Source organism: Triturus cristatus, chromosome 8, assembly GCF_964204655.1.
Source record: "Triturus cristatus chromosome 8, aTriCri1.1, whole genome shotgun sequence".
NCBI classification, from domain to species: Eukaryota; Metazoa; Chordata; class Amphibia; order Caudata; family Salamandridae; genus Triturus; species Triturus cristatus.
The window spans coordinates 149593552-149615105 of NC_140591.1; the positions used below are offsets into that span (position 1 = coordinate 149593552).

At 42.9% G+C, this 21554-nt stretch overlaps 1 protein-coding gene across 1 annotated transcript in view; it reads right to left on the reverse strand.

Annotated features, from left to right (window-relative positions):
• The window catches only part of LOC146801715 (aquaporin-3-like), a 45976-nt gene extending 28452 nt beyond the window's left edge, over positions 1–17524 (reverse strand). The window contains exons 1-2 of the mRNA XM_085624034.1: positions 17275–17524; positions 3001–3127 (exon numbers count right to left, since the gene is read on the reverse strand). Of these exons, the coding sequence (XP_085480160.1) occupies positions 3001–3127; positions 17275–17391 (244 nt within the window). The 5' untranslated portion in view covers positions 17392–17524. The remainder of the gene's footprint in view (positions 1–3000; positions 3128–17274) is intronic.
• Between the last annotated feature and the right edge of the window lie 4030 nt (positions 17525–21554).

Below are 21554 nucleotides of genomic sequence, written 5' to 3' on the forward strand. Positions count from 1 at the left end.
ACACTTCAACAAACCCAGAACTCTGGTTCTAAAATGAGAAGATGGTGAAGCTAAAAGACACATGGACAATTCCAGATAAAAGAAAACCAAGAAGTGGCTGCTGTCTTAAAGTAATTGTAGAAAGGTTAAGTTATCCTGTACTGGAGATAAATAACAGCAGACCGCATCGAGGGGGAGAGAGACAGACATGGCCCAGTTTCACAATCACAGAAGCAGGCAGACTTCACTGGAAAATCCAGGACCCAAAATTGGTCATGTGAATAAGTTAGTCCTTACGTCGTGGCAATGTGGCATGACCTCCATGTTGCAATGGGAGAAACTCCAAATGGAAGTCCAACTGATACCCCTGTAGTCCTCAGGTAATAGCCTGTTAAAAAGACGTGTAGGTACTTTGGCAACTACAGGTGTCCTCAGCACGCCTCAGTCTGACCCACTACCAAAGGATCCCCAGGATGCTCTGGGGAAGCCCTGCAATTCACATTTGCTGCCTCTGCTCTCCCTCCAACATCACATTGTGCGCACCACTAAATGTAGCACAAACAAAAAGCAACCAAAAGTGTGGCTTCAGCCGCGTGTCATATGCAACACACACAACCTCCCCCCCCCTTTACACAACCAAGTAATGTACATAGAGTCAGTATCCATAATCCACATGGAGGGGGGGGGGGGGTCATAGTTCTCATTTTCAGAAGGTTTTAAGGATATACTTTCCTAGACAGTTGAGAATGAAGGATCAGGGCAGGCTGATAATGTTGAAATGCAGTGAATGCCACATGGACAATGCCACAGTGACTGTTACAGGAGGCTCTTTGAAGTACTTTGGCCAATCTCATCCAGGTCTGGGAAAGCCACCATACCTTTAGGATGGTGTGAATAAAAGTCTCTTTAAGAGCGGTAATGGCTACATTTCAGTTTGTCAAGAGCTCCCTGTTTGGGCTGTGTAATGACAACATATAATTTTGTATGTTCTGCTTCTTTTCGACATTCAGAAAGGCAAGAACTAGCTGAAGTCGTCATTTTAGATGCTATGAAAACTTTTGACAGTTTCTTTCTCGAGATTGTGAACAAAAAGTCCTATTCTCATTCAGCAACACTGTTGACAGAAATGTATCCATACAATTGCAAACCCAGAGAGAGCATCTGGGAATGGGCAGACAGTGAATAAAATGAATGTTATTACTTCAGAGTAGAGGATGCAAATTATACAATTGTTGGAATTGATGATTCGACAAAAGGATTACCTAATGTATCCAGAATTCTTAGTGAGGTATTGATCACAGCATGAGCAGCCAACTGTGGACAACCAATCCAAATCATAACAAATGACTGAACTGATACTTTGTGGGCATAAACTGAGTTTAGAAGTATAATTGCTCCCGTGGAGGAGTGAGGGCTGCTGGCTATCATTTTCAATTTCCCTGCCTGGCATACTGTTGGACAACTTCGATTTCTTATACCTATTCCATTTGGAACTGAACTTTCAAACTGACTCAACCTACACTTTACCGGCTGGACAAGTGTGCAGGTATAACTCTTTGGCTGAAGAGTTATGGACACAATCCTGTGACTCCTTACATTTCTTCACTGCATATTTGGTTTGTATAACCCAAATGCTGAATTTGATATTTGCCATGTTCTCTTTTTTTTTTTATTCCCTAGGTGATCAGCAAATGTTACCTGTCTTTATTAATGTTGTGTACTACTTGAACTAAATGATTTCATTAACTAAATATTTAATTGTGATTTGTGTTTCTTGGCCATTGAAACGGAGGCATAGGTAAATGATATTCATGAGCAATATTATCGTTTGAGTCATTATTTGGCGTGAATTATTTTGTTGACTAATTACCCATGGAAATTTAAAGGTTTAGGGGCATATGTATGAAGCCCATTTCCCGTTCACAGATGAGCCGATTCTCAGAATTGACCCGTTTGCGAATGGGAAAAAGCCTTTTGGGATGTATCATCCCAAAAGGCCCTCGCAAAATAGGGAGTCGCAAAATTGGCGATTCCCTATTTTGCGAAAGCATTTAAAGGAATCGCAAATTGTGATTCCTTAAATGTGATGTAAAAAGCATCCAAATTACATAATCGCAAATTACCACCAACTTCAAGTTGGTGGTAATTTGCGATATCTTTGAAAAATGCCAAAATGTGCATTTTTCAAAGTGCCATGTGGCGCTCATACATGCCTTTAGGGCATGTATGTGTGCCACATGTGCACACATGCTCATTTCAGGGGTGCATCAGGGTGTGCTTATGACACCCTTGAAATTGCATTCGCAAATGGGAACTCGCAAGTTGCGAATGTCTTCCCATTCATTCCTATGGGCCTGTAGGCCCATAGAAATTAATGGGAAGCCATTCCTTAATTGAGACTCACAATTTGCAACTTGCAATTAAGGAATGCCAAGGAATCGCAAAATATTTGCGAATTTTTTATTACATCTCGTTTTGCGATTCTCAAACAGCGATTCTCCCCCCCAAAAAAACGCTATTTGAGAATCGCAAATACAGTATTTGATACTTATGCCCCTTAATTGTTTATGCATGAGGCTGGCATTTTCTCATTCCAGGTCCTCATAAGGATTTGCCTCTTATTTTTCTTTATATCCAAGTCCCATTTGAGACATTAGAAGGCTACACCTACCCTGCGGTACAGGATAATGTGGTGATTGGGAAAGAACAAAAACTCTTGCAAGGAGGTCACCTTGCAGAATACAATCAGGTTAGGGCTTCATGTTGTCCCCACTTAGACCAGATAAGGGGAAAGTTGTGTGGTATTTTTGCATTTTGATACCACAGATACGTACCACCCTAAATATTAAATACAAACATGCAAGTGGCAGAGCAATTACCTATTTTATTGCCAAGCCACGTTCCCTTCAGACAAGTTTAACAACATCATAAGCAGCTAATCAATAATAAAGTGCATCTCACATGAATTGAACATTTTCTCTGTCACATCCACATATCTATCAATTTTTTTAATATTTTTACCTGATACTCCAGCACATACGTAAGCTCCCGCAGTGACTGCATATCCAAACGCCATGTTGACACTGAGGAACTGTGCTTTGGCAAAGCCACTCAACTCCATCTGCGCCACTGACCCACAGCCAAACAGCTTTGGAAAGTGGAGAAAATAAAATAAAAATAACACCAATGGAGCTTACTGCATAGTACAGTACTTGCAAATGTCTTAGAAGTGCAGAAATTACTTTAAAGATTTTTCTTATTGCAAGAAACCAGACTATTAAACTATTGTGGTGGGGGTGGGCACAGTCTTAATGGTACAAGTGTCTAAGCTCCTATAAATTAAAACCATGTTTATTTGACGAGTCTCTGCATAACCCTTTGTAACATGGCACAAGCAGCACAGACAGAGAAAATATCAACTGGTTCTATAAGAAATTGGGTAATTAGTTGAGCAGGATGTGAGGCCTATGAAATAGGTCCACAATTTCTTCTTGCTGGAAACCCAGCACTCCATTGTAGCGCTTGACTCTCAGGGTAGCGAAGCAGAGCAGTCCAAGGGCTACTCAAGCAAGGTAGTGTGAGCTAGTTATTACCATTTGCTGGCACACATAATAACACTCAAAAAATGATTGTCCCGTAAGTGAGTGCTTTTATTTGAAGGAAAAGTATATTAATTACACACACACTTCTAAATACTATGCATTAATTTACAAGTATATACATTCGGCAGATAGAAATGTCTGGTGATGTTCTGAAATCGCATTTGACAACTAATGGGTCATGACCCTCAAAAGCAAAGTGTCTCTCCCCCATGTATACCAGATGGAACATTACAATATAGGGGTAACACCTCAAATAAAGCAGGCCTATTGGCTTTGGACATCACATCAATATATAAAGCAAGCCTACTGACTTGGTCAAGAGACCTCCACAATAAAGAAACATTGATCACATGATGTCACTGAAACCAATAAGCAGGTTTAATGTATTCATTATTAATAATAAAGCTTTAAAATGTTAATTTAAAAAACTTTCAGCATTCTGTCAGATAAACATTTAAAAACTCAACATAACATGTGTCCGAGACATTCTTTTACACATTTAGGCCACATAGCATGCAACCATAGCACCAACCACTAGATCAACAATACTAGGCTGCAAAAACAAAACAATCCAGCCTTAGGAGCGTTATAATGAAAGGATGAAAAGCCAAGGGGTCATGAATGAATTTCAGGACCTGAGAAACTTAGGATCAATTTAAAAAAAGCAACTGGTGTGGGACGGCAGGAGCTGCTTTCGCCACAACACTCCTTAAATTCATTGGTCTAAGCACTGGTCTTGCCGAGGCTAGATTATGGCAGCGCTACGCTCTGTGGCCGTCCCAAATTCACCCTGGCTCCACTAAGGTCAGCACTGAACGTTGCGGCCCGACTAATTACTGGTACAAAACGAAATGAGTACATTTCACCAGTCCTAAAGTCTCTTAAATGGCTGCCCTAGGAAGCTCAAATCCAGTTTAAGATTATCGTTCTAGCGCACAAAGCCCTGCACGACAACACACCCAGGTACCCAACACAAAAGCTTGAATTGTCACGTGGCGAGAGAGCTTCAAGAAGCGCTAACAACTTCCTTCTGAAACGACGTATCATGAATAAAAAGAGAACTTGTCGTCGAGCCTTCTCAGGTACTGCACCAAAGATCTGGAACTCTCTTCCACCGGAACTGCGCAGAATATCATCAATTACTGCTTTCAAACTTGAAGCCAAAAGCTTCCTAATGAACAAATGTTTACCTTAATTTGGGCAATGTGCATTCGCGCACCACCACTGATCCTACAACAGGTGTTGAATGACCCTACATTCATGTTACCATCATGTGCTCTCTGCTTCTCTCGGACGTAAGGTGTGCCCCCCCCCCGTAGCAGCCTGTTATTGACCTGTTAATCACATTACACGCTGTGTACCATTTGTTTGCGATTATTGTGACTATAACTGTTTGGTATTCTTATCCGATATCGTACTGGAGTTTTATTCTCCCTCTCTTCTCGCTGTGTATCATTTGTCTACGATTGTTGCGACTACAACTGTTTGGCATTCTTATTTGATATTGTTACTGGAGTATTACTCTCCCATCCTTCTGTAAAGCGCACGGATATCCTTCTGGATCTGGTTCGCGCTATATAAAACTTAAAAAATATTGGTGTTGTCTGCCATCCTTTGGCCACCAGAGGAAACCATTCAAATGGTGTTGCTGCTGTCTTAGTCCAGGTTCAAAGTCTTGCTCTCCTACATGTTCTGGGATGCCACTTATATGTGCAGGTTTTCCAGGGGGGGGGGGGGGGGGGGGGGGGTAATCAGGGGGCGGTTCGTTCACCCTTTGCCTAACTTTTCCTGGGTTTGGTGCCAGCCCTGCTAGTGATACAAAAAGTGTGTGTCAGGTCTGTGTGTATGTGGGGGGAAGTCCCTCTGAAATACAATCAGGACAGGGCGTTTATCAAAACGATTGGTTTACAGATTTCAGTATTGCCGAAATTAAACAACGTTACTGCCTGGAAAAGTTTACTAGAATCTATATAGTGGGAAAAAATTCCATTTTTTCTGGGTAGACAGTAAACAAGCCACTCCGCCCCTTGCATGTCCTCTCCTAGAGGGAATTACTCCACCCTCCAACGAAAAATAATACTTTCCTACGAATAAATTCTCTACACACCAAGTCTCTTGGAGACAAATCACATTAGCCTCTAGTGTGTGTAGGAATTGTAATTTTTCAGGGCTATTGTTTAATCCAGCGACATTCCACGATATTATTTTCAAATCGTTGCTAAAGACGAGAATATGGTTTAGGATTATTATTAGGTTTGCTCGACAAAACGCCGGGCAACCAATACCATTGAGGATTCTCTTCAGCAGCGTTTCTTTGGGTAGGGAAGGAACGGGAACTTTTATATGTCACATGACCTGCATTTTTAGAAATACAGATTTTTAGGTCTTCAATTTCAGCAGGGCGATCTATGCTATCAGAGATAGCCTGGTTTAACGGGAGCTTATTTACAAATCTTCCGGATTGGGATTTCTCTAGGAAAGGCATAACATCAATCCCTCTACTTTGAAAGCCTTCTGACCGTTGAAGGATATGATTTACAATAAGTCTGGAATAAAACCTTACCCTCGTTAAAATCCCAACCTCTGTTTTCACGATCGTTACTACATCTATATCGTTAGTTTGTCAGGGCCCAATTCCTCCCCAGCCATTCTGTCAGTAATGCCCACTCCCCCAATACTTAGGCCTAGGGCTTTAAGTGGGATGAAAAAAAACTCGGGGTCTCCAAGGGGCGTGGCCAATGTAATTAAGGCCATGGCTTAATAACACGTAAGCTAAACATCCATGCTTAGCATTATGTGCCGCCGGACTGTTATTTTGTTGTTTCTGTCATTGCATCCAGATATATGATACAACATCAAATCTACAACAAGTCAGGACTATTTGCTTTGTCAATGGTTGTTAGTTGCATTGGATAAATAAGCAGCAACTATGGCTTGTATATAATATTGAAAAAGATCCACTTAAAGCCCTGGTGACACCATGACAATGTTGCTGCTCCTGAGTTTCAAAAAGAGAAGGGAAATCCAGAGAGAAAATGACTCTTTAAAGGATTCCCCTTCAACGCTCACCTGGCATGACGTCATGCCGTAACTTCTCCACTAGTGAGAAGTGAGCAGTGTGAGTACGCGCACAGCGATGTGCCTGCTGTCACAGCAGTCCAGAGGAAAAATGGACCGCCTATGCCAGGGCACAAAACAGAGCCCGATAGAGACCCGTTTCGAGGCCTCCTTTGAAAAACTTCCAGTGCTCAGCACCGGTGAGACCCGGCCCACTTAAAGCCCTGTTTAGGCCCTTCTCTGCATGGCCTAGCTCCAATATATTTTTCCCAGTGGGAGAGCCATCTCCATTCGAGGCAGCTGGAAACTCCCAGAAACTTGACCAGGAAAATGCCAACTTTCTAAAATAATTGTAATTCATACCTCACCATTAAAGATTTCTTTAAGATTCAAAAAAGGAGCGGAAGAATTATTTTTCTGGCTGCTACCAATCAGAATTTAGGGTCAGATGTATAAAGGATTTGTCTGGTCGAAAGCGAGTCAATTCACATAATCGGGCCATTTGCGTCCAGAAAAATGCATTTTCAAATGTACAAACTGCGATTTGATAACTGGTTACCAAATCGCATTTTGTATTTGTGATTCGGTATTTTGAGGAAGAGTGTTTAGGGCGTACCTTTCAAAACACTGAATCAGTATGGTATATACACTACTGTTTTGCAACGGAATTCTGGTTGCAAAACAGTAATATTTTATCACTAGTTTTGTAACTAGTGACAAGCCATTCGCAAAGGGTAAGGGGTCCCGAAAGGACCCCCTTCCCTTTTGAGAACGTAAATAAAACATTTTAAGAGCAGGCAGTGGTCCCACGGACCAATGCCTACGCTTAAAAAAATGAAACTTCAAGCAGACCCCCAGGATATTGGGTCATGGACACTGTTCTTAATAAGCTGTGCGCATGTGCGCACGCTCACCTCTGTTACCCGGAGCGCGCAGTGCTGTGTGTGGAGCGCGCACACACACAGCACATCCCAGGAAACACCAGTTTTTCACGCCACTCGCTTTTTAAAAGAAGCGGCGCGAAAAACGGGTGTTTCCTGGTTGCGGAGGGCGGCAGAATAGACCAAGTCCAACAAAAGACGAGGGAGCAGCAGTTAAGTCTTGCGGCAGCCTGTGGGCACTTGCTTTCTTCTTTTGAAGGAGGAGCCTGGCTGCGGGGCATAATGTGTTCTTTTGTTTAAGTATTCATGTTAATTGCAGCGCCGTCACGAGCTGCGATTAACATGAATACTTTAAACAAATGCACATAATCTGCCCACAGCCGCTAAGTGTGTTGATGGCCAATACCTACACAGGCTCATACTTACAATGTGACTGAATGCAGAGTACGGTACGGGGAACAGTATAGATTCCAGCCTCATTGTCTGGCTGCCGTCAGCAGCACTAAAATTCCCAGATAAAAATTATAAACACATAAACAGGATCCTTGGTGGAATGTTTAGGTTTTGCATTCCCTCGAGAGCGCTTCGAAAAGTACACGTAGCCGGATGCGAGGTCTTTGTGCTTACAGATGAATATAATTTAATGCTAAAAAAATCAGCGATGCAGAATCTATAGCGTTGGCTGCATAAGAAGATTAATTGGCAGAAGGCCCGCTTGAAACTGGTATTAGATACATCTCGGGTTGAAACTAAGGACAAGTGCATCACAGCGCAAACCTGGAGGGATCCGTACTTGCAGCTTGCACTCGGACACTGGAAATAATCAAATGCGCACTAACGCTGCTTGGAGCAGGGTGACATGTCACAGCAGACAATAGCAGAGGCGAAGACTCGTTTAGGGGCCAATGTCAGAGAGCAGACCCCCAAAAAGAGACATTTATAGTGGAGGAATGCAGGGTCAGAAAATAGAACGGAAAATAGGCCTGGGCACAAAATAAAAGTACCCCTATTAGAGAATTAGATATCTAGCTTATTTGAGATACCAAAAGACAACCATAACAAAAAACGGATTCCTACCCCCCTCCCAACACACACACCTCTATCACCAGCCAACACTCGACATTTCCTTCTACCCCAGGAAATTAAACCTCGTGTATTAAAAAAAAAATGCCAAAGCATGTGTCTGTGCTGGGTCTGAAAGCTAGGTCTGCATCACAAATGATCGCGCTAGTATAGGTTTCATACAGTCTGTGATCTCAGTTTACATTAGGGTAGATTTCTTTTTGGACATGTTAAGGAGATGTAGGGTAATGCAGAAGCATACCGTAGTGGTCTGCTGTGTCTTCAGCATTGCCTCTGAATGTCACAGTCCATGATTTTCTGCTACCTGTGTTTTCTAGTTACTTGTGGAATAGGTGACGTTGTGGTTCCTTCCACATTGCTGTAAAGAAGGGGAATAGCACAGAGCCCAATATAGACCCTTGAATGTCTGAAATCCCCTGGATTTTGACTGGTCGACTCTTGACTCTCTGGTCAGATCTTTCCTTGTGCAAATGATCTTCCATTTTGAATGCCCACTGTCAGTTGTTTGAAGCCAGAAGTGTACAGGAGATATAATTAAGTGTATATGCCCATGCAATATCTCTAACATTTTGAGCAATTAATTGTTTAACAGTTTTCTCCATTTTAAGTTATTTTGACCATTGCCTATCACAGGCTTTCTGGTTTGAAGATGCTGTGGCTCATAAGGGGCCGAACGGTCTTTTGCGGTCTCAAATTTCACATCATCCATTTCTTAGTGACGCAAGTAATTTGATAAGGCCCCTCCGTTTGAGTCCGATGGAAGCATGTGGTGTGTTCCAGAAAATCATCAGGAGAAAGTAAAATGTTGAAATAATTATTCAAGTTCTGCACTGTCATATTTTTGTGCTATTTGCCCTCTTATTTTCTCACTTTGTAATCAGCCTGGGATGAGCAATAAACTTTGTTACATTTGTTGTACATTCACTTGTGTTAATCAATTTTCAGCACTATGCTTGTATTCCATACAATTTGTCAGTTTGATTGCAGTCTGTTTTTTACTGTCATTTTCAATGGCATACTGGTCTCCAATATGTTATTTTGTTTATATTACAATCGCTCTGCTATATGTAGAGCAGATTTCTGCATCCCAAAAATCCAAATAGGGTTTTAATGTTAATGAGATGCAAGGAGTTCTAGAACTAAATATGAATTCTGTCGAGAGTACAATGGTTTTAGGTCGAGCATGGGCAGCTCATGCGCTGCTCTGCGAGGCCTGCTGTATTGGAGTATGGAATTGAAGCCCCGCCCACTCTCTGCCCGTATGTGTCATTTTCTTGTCATTGTCCTCCTTGTTAAATGCTGGCTTCTGATTGCGTAATAGGCTTGTTAGTCCCTCCTTAGTACTGCCTTGTCTTCATTTGTAACCTCCAATGAGGACTGGCCCTTTTACTTCAGTTGTTACACAGCTCGTCTTATTTAGTCTGTAAAGCACACACCGTCTTTGTAGACTTGCTGAATTTCTCTTCTTAATAGAGCTGGGCTGCGGGGTGATTGTGTGACTGTGTGACTTGGTTGAAGTTTTCTTGTTAATTGCAGCTCCAGACGGGAGCTGCAATTAACCTGAAAACTTTAACAAGGCCCACAATCACCCGCCAGCTGCGCTCTATTAAGAAAATATATGCAGCAACTCTACAAACATGGTGTGCAAAGCACATGCCCCGTTTGTAGACTTGCTGAATTTCTCTTCTTAATAGAGCGCACTGCGGGGTGATTGACACTTTTGAAACTTTTCTGTGCTTGTCATCCAGATGTATGATACAACAAGTAACATCATACCTGCAACATGTTGGACTATTGGCTTTGTAAGTGGTTGCTAGTTGCATAAGATAAATAAGCAGCAACTATGGCTTTCATATAATATTGAAAACGCTTCCACTTAAAGCCCTGGTGACACCACCACAATGTTGCTGCTCCTGAGTTTCAAAAAGAGAAGGGAAGCAAGTGTTAGTGGAGAGAATATTCCTGACAGATAGATCAGTCATTTACACACTTGCAGCTGCCATCTGCTCAGCCCTGCATCTAGGCAAGATTAAAAATCTTGGCAAGGCCTAACCAGCCTTCCACCCTTCTTAGTTCGTTCAGGTGAGCACGGTTACATAGAGCAAGCGTTTAGAAATGACAAGATGGCGAAAAAGGCTCCTTATAGAACCCCCCAATGTTGATATGCAGAGACGCTACTTCTGCAGCATTGCCATACCACACTGGCTGTCTTCTCTGACATATATTTTGTCCTTTTTTCTTCCACTCCCCAGCTGCTCTCGCCGCACACGCGTGGTCTGGTTCCTGGTGCACAAAGCCATGGCTGCAGCACACAGAGACCCTACACTGCCGCACACAGAGGAAAAAAATTAGATGGAACATAGGTCATGGATTAGCAAATTTTGCCGGACAAATATGGAAATTTTGAAGTATTTTTGCGACACTTTTGCTATTCTGCATAAAAAATGCTGCCCTGGGTCTGCCGCGTGGGCCGGGGCGGCAGGCTCTGGATTTAATAAAAAAATATTTCCCCATGAGTCCAAAACCTAATACACAAAATCGCCCCCAGTGCCCTTGGCCTGCGGGCCCGAAACTGCAAATAAACAAAATACCCCACTGGATGCCCTGTGGATGGTGGGATCGAAACTACATAAAAAGGTAATAGCCCACTGGGCCCGCCGAGTGCCCCTGGGGCCCCTAGATTCCGTTTTTAAAATATTGCCCCCTGGGCCTTCCGCGTGCCCTAATAATTAAAAAAAATTAAATGCCCTGTGGGCCGCCACGTTTCCCCATGGGCAGCGGATCAAAAGCTTGATAAAAATCAATCCTCCCTTAGTCCCGCCACCCACGGGGCACCACGAGGACATTCATTTTAGGTTGAGCCTAGCGGCAGCTCGCATGCGCTGCCAGGCTTGCTGTAGTGGGGTATGCTGCGGAAGTCTTGTCCACTCTCAGCCCATATTTGTCATTGGCTTTGTGTCATTGTCCTTCGAAAATGCTGGCTTTTGATTATTAGGCTGGTTAGTCCCGCCTTGTCTCCTTTTGTTAACGCCATAAAGGGCTGGACCTTTTACTTGGCTTGTTACACGGTGGGCTTTATCTGGTGGGTAAGCACTATTTTGATAATGGACACTGATGGGGACAATGGTGGCTGCAGCGCTATGTGCTCTTAATTGTATGCTTTTTACTTTAATGAGCGCGGCGCCAACTTTAGGGACACAGCGCTCACTTTAATCATTTATATTTAACATTCATGTTGAGCGCGGTGTCCACTTCTGGGACACCAAGCTCTGTTTAATTTTTTTTTTTTAAATCTTTCTTAATGAGTGCAATGCCCGACTCAGGGACACCACGCTCTTTTTTAAGTTTACCACTGAGCGCGGCGCCCGCTTCAGGACACCGCGCCTAGTGTTAAAGTTAAAAAATAAATAAACCGAGTGCGGTGTCCTTAAAGCGGCGCCGCGCTCAGTTTTAAACTTATTTGTAATGCAATAGGTCTTGCATTTACGCGAGTTTAAAATATTGGCATTGTAAATGACAATGCATTTTATTTAGGTTTTAAAAAACTGAAATAATAGGCAGTCATTTACAATGCCAATAGCTTAAACTCGCGTAAATGCATGACCTATTGCATTGCAAATGCTTGTTTTATCTAGTTTGGGGCTGCTCAGGGGTAATGCGGAGGGCCCAGATTTTGCGGGCACTTTTGTAAAAAGTGCTGGCTTTTTACTAAACTACCTATTGTGCAGTTGGGGGGGTAATAAAAAAAAATGTAATCGTTAAATCCTTGAGGGTCTGCTCAAGGTTTAATTTTCTTTTTAAATGCATCCAGTTTTCCTTTATGGAAAGCAGGCAGCATACTTTTTTTTTTTGAAGGACTTCTTTATTAGGACGCAATCACAGACATGGTGGTCTGCTGACCTCAGCACCCCACCATCCCTGTGATTCCTTATGGGTCGCAAACAGCGACCTGCCGCATTAATATTCGGTTTGTGACCCACAAGAAATCCGTAAATGAAACTCCAAGTTTTATGAATTAGGAATAACGAGTTTTTAATCGTAATTCTGAGAGAGTCTGTTAGGAAAAGGGAATTCCTGATGTTGATACATCTCGCCCTTGGCCTTTAAGAAGTCTATGAATGTAGCCCAATGATTCCCAGGGTCAGCAGACAGCCTCTCTACACTGGAAATCGTTTTTAGGGCCATTTCATTCTAAGGACATGTTCTGCTTTAATTTCTACATGCCCTCGTTTTTAATATCTACACCCTGCCTTTGTGGGCAACTTATTGATATTATAAAGGAAGATTTAGACTGGTCAAAAGAGGTTTTTTGACAAGTCTAATTTGCAGTTTAAACTGCCATGGGCAGGTTACCCGTGTGCAGCTACCAAGCTGTGCATAACAGTAGTCTCATGTTCAGCCTTCACCAGTGTTCATGGGTAACCAGCCCGCTTACCCTTACCGAAGTAGGGTCACAGCGGCCTCGTCTTAAAAGGCGGACACCAGTGATAAACATGTGTAGTCCAATTTACCATGACATTACAGGCACTGAGAACTGTGTATGGAGACTTACCCATCATAAAAAGTTCAAAACCGGATGATCAAAATGCAAAAAATTCTGCAGTAATAAATGGGCAGAACCCATTTGCAACAGATACATATAAAATATTACAAAAACATCAAACATTTAGGAAATAAGTAAGCGAAAGTTCCAAAACTAACTTAGTTTGAAAAAAAAAAAAAAAAAAAAAAAAAGCACAAAAGTGAAGGATGAAATGCACACGAATCAGATGTAGGAATCGAGAGTTACTACTCAAAAATTCAATTTAAAAATCAGCAGGGCCTGGTTGGTTTGCTCAAAAGCACCATTAAAGATACTATTTTCAATGAGATGCAGTTGCCCAAGTCTCCAGACCTTCCCCTCTCCAGTCTCAGGCGGGGAGCTCCCCTCTCCAGTCTCAGGCGGGGAGCTCCAACAACAAGGAGGCACTCTTAGTCAGGGCTGAGAACCCATTGTCTGTGTCAGTTTGCAAGAGGTTATCTGTCTTAGGCTTGGAGCTGGCTTCACCTCCAGCGGTTTGGGGCACAGCTGGAGACAGTGCCTCCACCATCTTTGGCAAGGGAGGACTAGAATTCTTTGAGTAAGAAGGTACTCTTCTGGTCATCCCTGTGACTTTAAAGCAGTTTTATGAAGGTGAAGTAAGCTCTAATTAGTAGAAGGTCTTTGGTGGAGAGTTTACAATAATCTGAAGCAAAGTTTATGGGGTAATATTTGAATGGCAAGTCAGTCAGGTTGATGATGTACCCCATGTACTATGGTCTTATAAGTAAATGTACCAAATGGGAATAGGGCAATATTACCATGTTTAAAGGGAGAGCACAAGCATGTTGCCACTGGCTAGCACGGGTAAAGAGTGCAAAGTCATTTTGCCCACAAAAACGGTTTCAGTAAAAGCAGGCAAAAATCTGAGGGAAAAGAAGGCAAACAAGCATTTGCAATGCAATAGGTCTCGCCTTTGGGACCTCATATGTATTTAGCTATGCAGCACATTAGCCTGGGTGCTGAAACATCTTCTGTTCTTTAACATGGAGGGAAGGGAAGCACCAAACTGCATGACATGCCAGGCATGGGAACACATGGAGAGAAATATTGCCTTTCAGCTGGAAATGGTATAGTCCAAAGCTCTGTTTTTAATATAAAATCAGGGCCGTTGGTGGTCATATCACTGAAAATCCAAGACTTGAAAAAAATTGTATTGTCTACGGGTGCTCGTTGAAGACAATTTCTATGGACTGGAATATAGAGATTTCTTACGTGATTCTGGTATTTTACTGAACTCTGCTGGTTGTTTTCTTTCAGGAAAGTTAACTATAGACAGTTGCAAGAATTTTTTTTTAAAAACAAAGTCCCTCAGCAGAAAGCAATTCTGGTATTTTACTGACCTCTACTGGTCGTTTTCTATCAAGACAGTTAAATTGTGGCAGCTGAACAGAAGAAAAAGGTCTCTAAGCGGAAGCAGACAAGTCCTAGGGATGATTCCCAGAGCCCACAAAGTACATACACATATAAGAATATAATAAGTATATACTAAAGTATATACAAGAGGTCTCGAATTGCTGACCTAAAACACCTGGGGGTGGTGGCACCAAAGATGGTAATTTCCAAATGTATAAAAAAAAAAAAACACACACACACCCACCCCTCCCTGGTCACCACAAAAGGTGCAGATGAGTGTATGTGCCTGTGTGACGTGTATGCCCACACAATACAAGGAGCAGAATGAATTAAATACTTGGCGGGTACCAGCACCATGTTTGTTTCCCCGCGGCTGGCATCATATTAGCGTGCATGATGGTGGCAATTCGTGGAATACTGTTGTCAGCCATGGCACTGGTTTGTAAAACATGGAACACAATATGTCCCTTGGTTGACAGTAGCACATGATAAAATTACATAGTGTTTAAGCCCTAAACATTTATTCAATAAGTAGCTCGGACTTTAGACTAAACAGTGTTTTATCATGGAAACTTAACATTTTTATTTGCGAAATTTAGTCAATTTTTGCAAAACTAAACGCTTGTATTTGATAATAAATTGTGTATTTTCACGAACTGAAAAGCTGATGTCCGGGAACCGCATCATTGTGTTTCCAAATGTATATTCACAGCGGATATTTGAGTTCTCACTGTAGGGTCTGAAGCCTTAGTAAGTTGCTTGTCCGCTCTCCGAACTTGTAACATCGAAGTAACTTCTACAACAGATCTATAAAAGCACCTGTAAAACCCAGGCACGTTAGGGCGGCTGAGGACAGATTGTGAGGTTTGCTTGGAAGCGGCAGCATAAAAAAAAACTAATTCAACAGTGTAGAAAGATCGTATGAGGAATGAGAGGTTTATGAAAATACATTTTATATGTTCGATGCATCAGCTACGTATTTTGGACTTTTTGGGGACAATTTTTGTAAAGTACATTTTTTTAGGGAATCGAGAACATCAGGTTTTCTTACTACGACAAATAGTTGAATATTTTATTAATATTAATTCCCCAACCTGAACTTATGGTATTTCAGTAAATGTATGTGAATATTGAGCTGCAAAATGCACTATTTTAAATTTTAAAAAAAACACACACACCATCTCAGATGGCATCCTAGCCCTTTCGCCAATTTGCCTGGAATAGGTCAGACTGGCTTGCGACTGCAACATGACATCGTAAATCCCTCTATATGAACAGTTTTTTAAAATATTTAGGTAAATGGAAGCTTCAAACTCATTAGACAAATAGATTAAGTTGATAAATAAAATGGCTTCCAGTGCTCTTTACAACGAGGCACCTTCCGGTCCGCTTCAAATGGGGAATGTCAGCAAAACATTAAAACAATCCTGACAACGACAAGCGAGGATAAATGGATTACCGACGCAGACGCCTAAAACAACAGGGTGAACGGGAGCGACGGCCAGGGCACCGTCTTTACGCGGAAACCACGGCTTCCCTCGTTTTCTACACCTGAGGGACATGTTAGGCGCTTTCTATACAATTTTTTGACATTTTGAAAATTTAGAAGCAAATTTTCCAATTCTGCCACGAAGCAGGAATGGCCCGGCCAGGGGAGCAGAGCGGGAGTGACCGCTTTTAACACAGATACTAGGCCGGGCTGAACAGATTGAATTAATTTATTGTACAATTACTTAAAAGCATTACAAAAATTACACTTCATGATAAAAAATCCTCAGTCATAAAATGTTTCAATACACATTACTGATACAATAAAAAGAATCCCAGAATATATTAAAATCAATTATTTAACCAAAGGTCCATACAGGGGCGCATTGCTTGTACCCGAGCAGACACCATCATAGCAAGTATACAGGGGAGCGACCAGCCCGGCTATTCATCCTTCCAGAGTCGGCGGTCTAGACTGGAACCGCACCTTGCGAGCACTTGTTCGCTGGTAGGTGTGGAAAGAAGCAAAGTAGAGTACTGGGCAAACGTACACCAAATGGGCCCAGAAATACTGAGGTGTGACGGTGGAGACAATGTGGGAGAGAGGCCATTGACGTCAGGATTAAGGAACAGTGGAGCGCAGTTTGGATGGACTTTTCTCGTTGTCAGTTGTCCAAGAAGCGTCATTGTGGTTTTTCAACATAGGTTCTGCCGACTTCACATACTTTAGCGGAAACAAATATATACTCCTGCTCCTTTCCTCCCCCCCCCCCCTACTTTGGAATTATGGTCATTTTAAGATTAATTTATACCAGCACCGAGGAAAAGTACAACTCTGCAGGAACGGCGCATTTAAACGAAAAAAAAGCGCGTACTTCCATAAGTCCGGCATTTTTAATATTTCTGTTTTGGTGATGTACTGTCAAATTATAAAGGGGAAGAGTTTGTATACTACCCAAACACTCTAGAAGGCACCGTTCCCGTGAGTGTTTTCCTATACATAAATTAGAATTTAAAACTGCAAGTAATAGATAATGTCTTTATTATAATAATCCGCAATGGAGTCGTTTATCTACTACCACCTATTTGTTTAAAACCCCTTAAAAAAAAAAAAACTATAACAAAAACAAAAACACATTTTTAAATTTAATTCAGGGAGCATGTGTTTCCTTCCGATACGAACCCTTCACTACTCCTCGTTATCTTTGATCTTTCGTTAAAACAATGTACGTGATAGAGTTTTACTTACAATTAAAATGAAGGTCCCCAAAAACTCTGCCAGCCCGCAGCGCACATGGACGTTTTCGGTTCTAAACTTAAACTTGGCGGCTTTCAGCAGGGCGTCGAGGCTGTCCGTATTCACCATGGCCGAGAACGCGGTATTTAAAGTTGAAAGTCGTGTCTCCGTCCCGGGAGCCAGGCCGCTGAGTCTAGGCGCTCTCTCCAAATCTGACTTGTTTAGCTTCCGTCCCAATGGTGTTAGCTTGTTGTGATTGGCTAGCGAAGGGGGCGGAGCTACGGAGGAAAGTGACAAAAACATAGGGATGGAAGCGAGGGGCTGGGGTAAAGAGGCGGAGCCAGAGGGAGGTAACATGGAAGACATCTGAGAGTAGGTAGAGTGGCAGGGAGGATGAAGAGTGAAGACAGTTTGGGAGAAACGTCTGGGAGCAGTTGGGTGAAGACGGGGGGGGGAGGAGGGAACAAAAGGGCCATGGGGGCGACCTAAAAGGTTTGGCAAGGAAAAAGGCAGCGGGGTTCCCTTGTCTCAAGTGAATAGAGATATTTTGTTGTTGCCAGAGTGCTCCTGCTGGTCCACCATGTAAGGTTTTAAATGTGAAAGCGTCCCTGGCCTTGTAGATAGCATCTCGTTGCATTATGGGACTTGTAGTTTTACTTCTGGAAAACAAAGATGTGGAAGTGGAAGAAAGTCAGCTTAAATATGGGGTAATGTGGCTGTAGGGCATAGGGCCTGGAGAACCGATGGAGGCCCGATGGGAGGTTGGAACCTTGCACTCCTCTAACATCTATCTAGGATAATTTAATCTGCTGTGGGGCTGGAACAGTTTTAGGAATGACGGTGCTTCCGTTAATGTTGGATTTAACCCAGATCTCTTGACTGGGGGTGAATGTTTTGATTTGTTCTGCATTCCGCCCATCAACTGTGTGTCTTTTGCCGTTAATGTTACATCACTGACGTCAAGGGGTTGTGAAAAACCCAAGTATTACAAAAAGCTTAGTAAATAAGCTATATCCATTCGGCAGAGTAATAGTCGGCAAATAGTGCTTATACAATGGTGCATTTTGGAACAAATTCCCCCTAGGTTCATGAGTACAGAATTATGTGTTTGTGCCCTGATTCTTACACAGAGCACGCTTTCCATTGAAATGGCCACTAAATGTGCTTCAGTCATGCAGTAGTACCACTAAACCAATGTGGCACTCAAACAATAACATCCAGAAACAGGATTTCTATGCATATTTATCATTTATGCATTGCACAAGTAAATTATCTTGGTTTGTTTGTGTTTAGAAATGGGATCTCTCGTTGGCAGTGGTTTGCACCCTGTCCAAGTAGGGACCCTCACTCTCGTCAGTGTGAGGGAGTCACACAGTTAAGATAACCGCTGCTCACCCCCTTCGTAGCTTGGCATGAGCTGTCAGGCTTATCTCAGAGGCAATGTGTAAATAATTTGTATATATACACAGTAACACAGTGAAAACAATACAAAATGAGTCCACACCACTTTAGAAAACCAGACAATATTTATTTGAATAAAACAAGACAAAAATGAAAAAAATCCAACGCACACAAGTCAAAATATCACTTTCCAAAGATTAAGCAAGTTTATTCTATGCGTTTGTTTTAGCACAAAGTACCTTAGATACGTCAAAAATCAAAGGCAGGAGAGGTGTGAGGCGCTGGAAAAGCAAAGCGATGCATAGGTTCTTTACTGTACAGGGGAGGTGATGCGTCGGGTCCTTATTGACAGAGGAGGGGTTGTGTTGGTTCTTTACTGCTACGCAGGGGAGGCAGGGCTGGACTGGCCGTAGCGGGCACCGGGCAATCCCACGGTGCGCCGCATGGGTGGGGGCCGGTTTTGGGCCCCTGGGGGCCGTTTTTGTTACAGGGCCGCTTTTGCAGCATAGCTGCAAAATCGGCCCTGTAACAAAATCGGCCGAAAACCGGCCTGGGCAAAGAGCTCGGCGGCACCCCCAACCCCCCGCGAGGGGGGGGGGGGGGACGGGCGGCCGAGCACTTTGCCAGGGCCGGTTTTGGTTCCCAGTCCGGCCCTGAGGGGAGGTGATGCGTCGGTTTCATACTGGAAGGGGAGGTGATGTGTAGGCTGCCGGATATTCGGCCTTGGTTCTTTACTGCAGTGCCGTGTCGATGAAGAATCGGTTCCTAGGGACGATCCATCGAAAATCCAGAAGCGCTGCTTCCATGCAACAGCTGCGATGCTCCTGCATCGATTTTCCTGCCGTGGAGCAGGTGCTGCGTTGATTTCCCAGTTGGGAGCCGATGCTGCTTCAAAGTCGGAGCGGTTGTCACGGACGTTGATGACACAGTACTCGGGACTAAAGCTGCTGCAGTTTTTCCAATGCACTGCAGCAGCGAGCTGGAGCATGTGGTGGAAGCCATGGTCAATGCGACTATCAGGAACCACACTTTGGGGCAGGCACCGTGATGCGGTGATCTCCTGCAGCGATGCATCAAAAAACAGGTGCTGGGAGTCGATGTGTGGATTTTATCCTTTAGATCACCAGATTCTACTTCCCAGGGCCCAGGAACTGGGTTTGGCCCCACTTGGCAAGTCAGGACTCTCAGCAGAAGAGCCCTGGCACTGGCAGGTGAAGTCGCTAATGGCCCTGAGACTTCATAACAGGAGACAAGCCCACATAAGCCCGTGGAGAACCTTGAAAGCAGGATGTAGAAAGCAAAGTCCAGCCCTTTCACTCCCGGACAGAAGCAGCAAGCAGAAGGCCAGCACAACAAAGCAACAGGCAGAGTGGCAGTCCCTCCTACAGCATCCTGGCAGAATGTCCTTAGTCCAGAAGTGTTCTGATTTTGGGGTGTTAGAAGTCTAGTACTTATTCCCCTTTCTGACTTTGAAGCAGGAAAACATCAAAGGAAAGTCATTGTAGTGCACAAGACCCCGCCTTTTCCTGACACTACAAGGAGGTAGAAGCAGCTTTGTGCGAGGACAGGCACAGCCCTATTAAGGTGTCAGTGACAACTCCTCCCACCAATCTAGCTCAAGAAGGCCCATCAGCCTGGTGATAACCCATCAGGATATGCAGGCACACCTCAGCTCCCTTTGTGTGATTGTCTTGAGTGAATGTACCAGAGCCCAACTGTCATCCTAACCCAGACGTGGATTCTATAGACAGGCAGAGGCAGAGACTGGTTAAGCAAGATAATGCCTACTTTCTAAAAGTGGCATTTTCAAACACGCAATTTAAAAACTAACTTCAACAAAATATAGACTTTTTAATTGTGAGTTGAGAGACACAAAACTCAAAATCTCTGTCTGCTCCCAATGGGAAATTACACTTTAAAGATATTTCAAGGCAATCCACATGTTAGCCTATGGGAGAGATGGTCCTTGCAATAGTGAAATACGAAATTGGCAGTATCTCACTATTAATACATGTAAAACACCACACAAGTACATGCCCTACCTTTTTAAATTCACTGCGCCATGCCCATGGGGCTGCCTTCGGCCTACCATAGGCATGACTTAAAAGGGAAGGGTTGGGTCTGGCAGTGGGTGTGCTGGAGCGGGTAGTACAAAATGTTGTATACCCCCATTTCTGCATATTTAAATTAATTCGAATAATCTATTTATTGTAATATTATTAATCTGTTTGAAGTGATAACTCACCAATTATATTAATGAAAGAATTACACGTGGGATTTGTATTTGCATGGCTAAACTAACTGTATACTAATATATGTACGCATACTAATGGTAGAAAATTAGAATATTGCATGATATATGTTGCTTTTGTGACGTAATTGTAAGTTGCACCAGATGACATCGTTGGGTGAATATAAACACTTTGAATGTAGCTATCATGCTAGATAATTACTTACATATAGGGGAATTAGTGAGGGTTTAACATTTTATTAGCCATTTCAATGTTTTAATTACGTTTTGTGTTTGTTTTGCTTAAGTTGACCATTTGGGCCTAAGAAAAGATGGCTGACTGAGACACACAACGTGACTACTACCGTTTCACGAGGTTTCGGGTGAAGTGCGCCTGCGCCACCGCCAACAACAAGTGGCCTCGTCCTGACCCCAGACAAGATGTACCCATCAAGGTCACACTGGGAGAATCGCCAAATTCATGAAACATAGGACTGTCTTTAAAACCGGAACCAGCAAGTGTGATGACTTAACCTAACAGACTATGTGAGAACTTTACCAAATGTCCCCAAACCAGCCAATCAGGACTGCCTAAAACTGATTTTTGTTACATTTTGATGTTAGTTTCATTATAAAAGTTGGTAGACAAAGCGAATTAGGA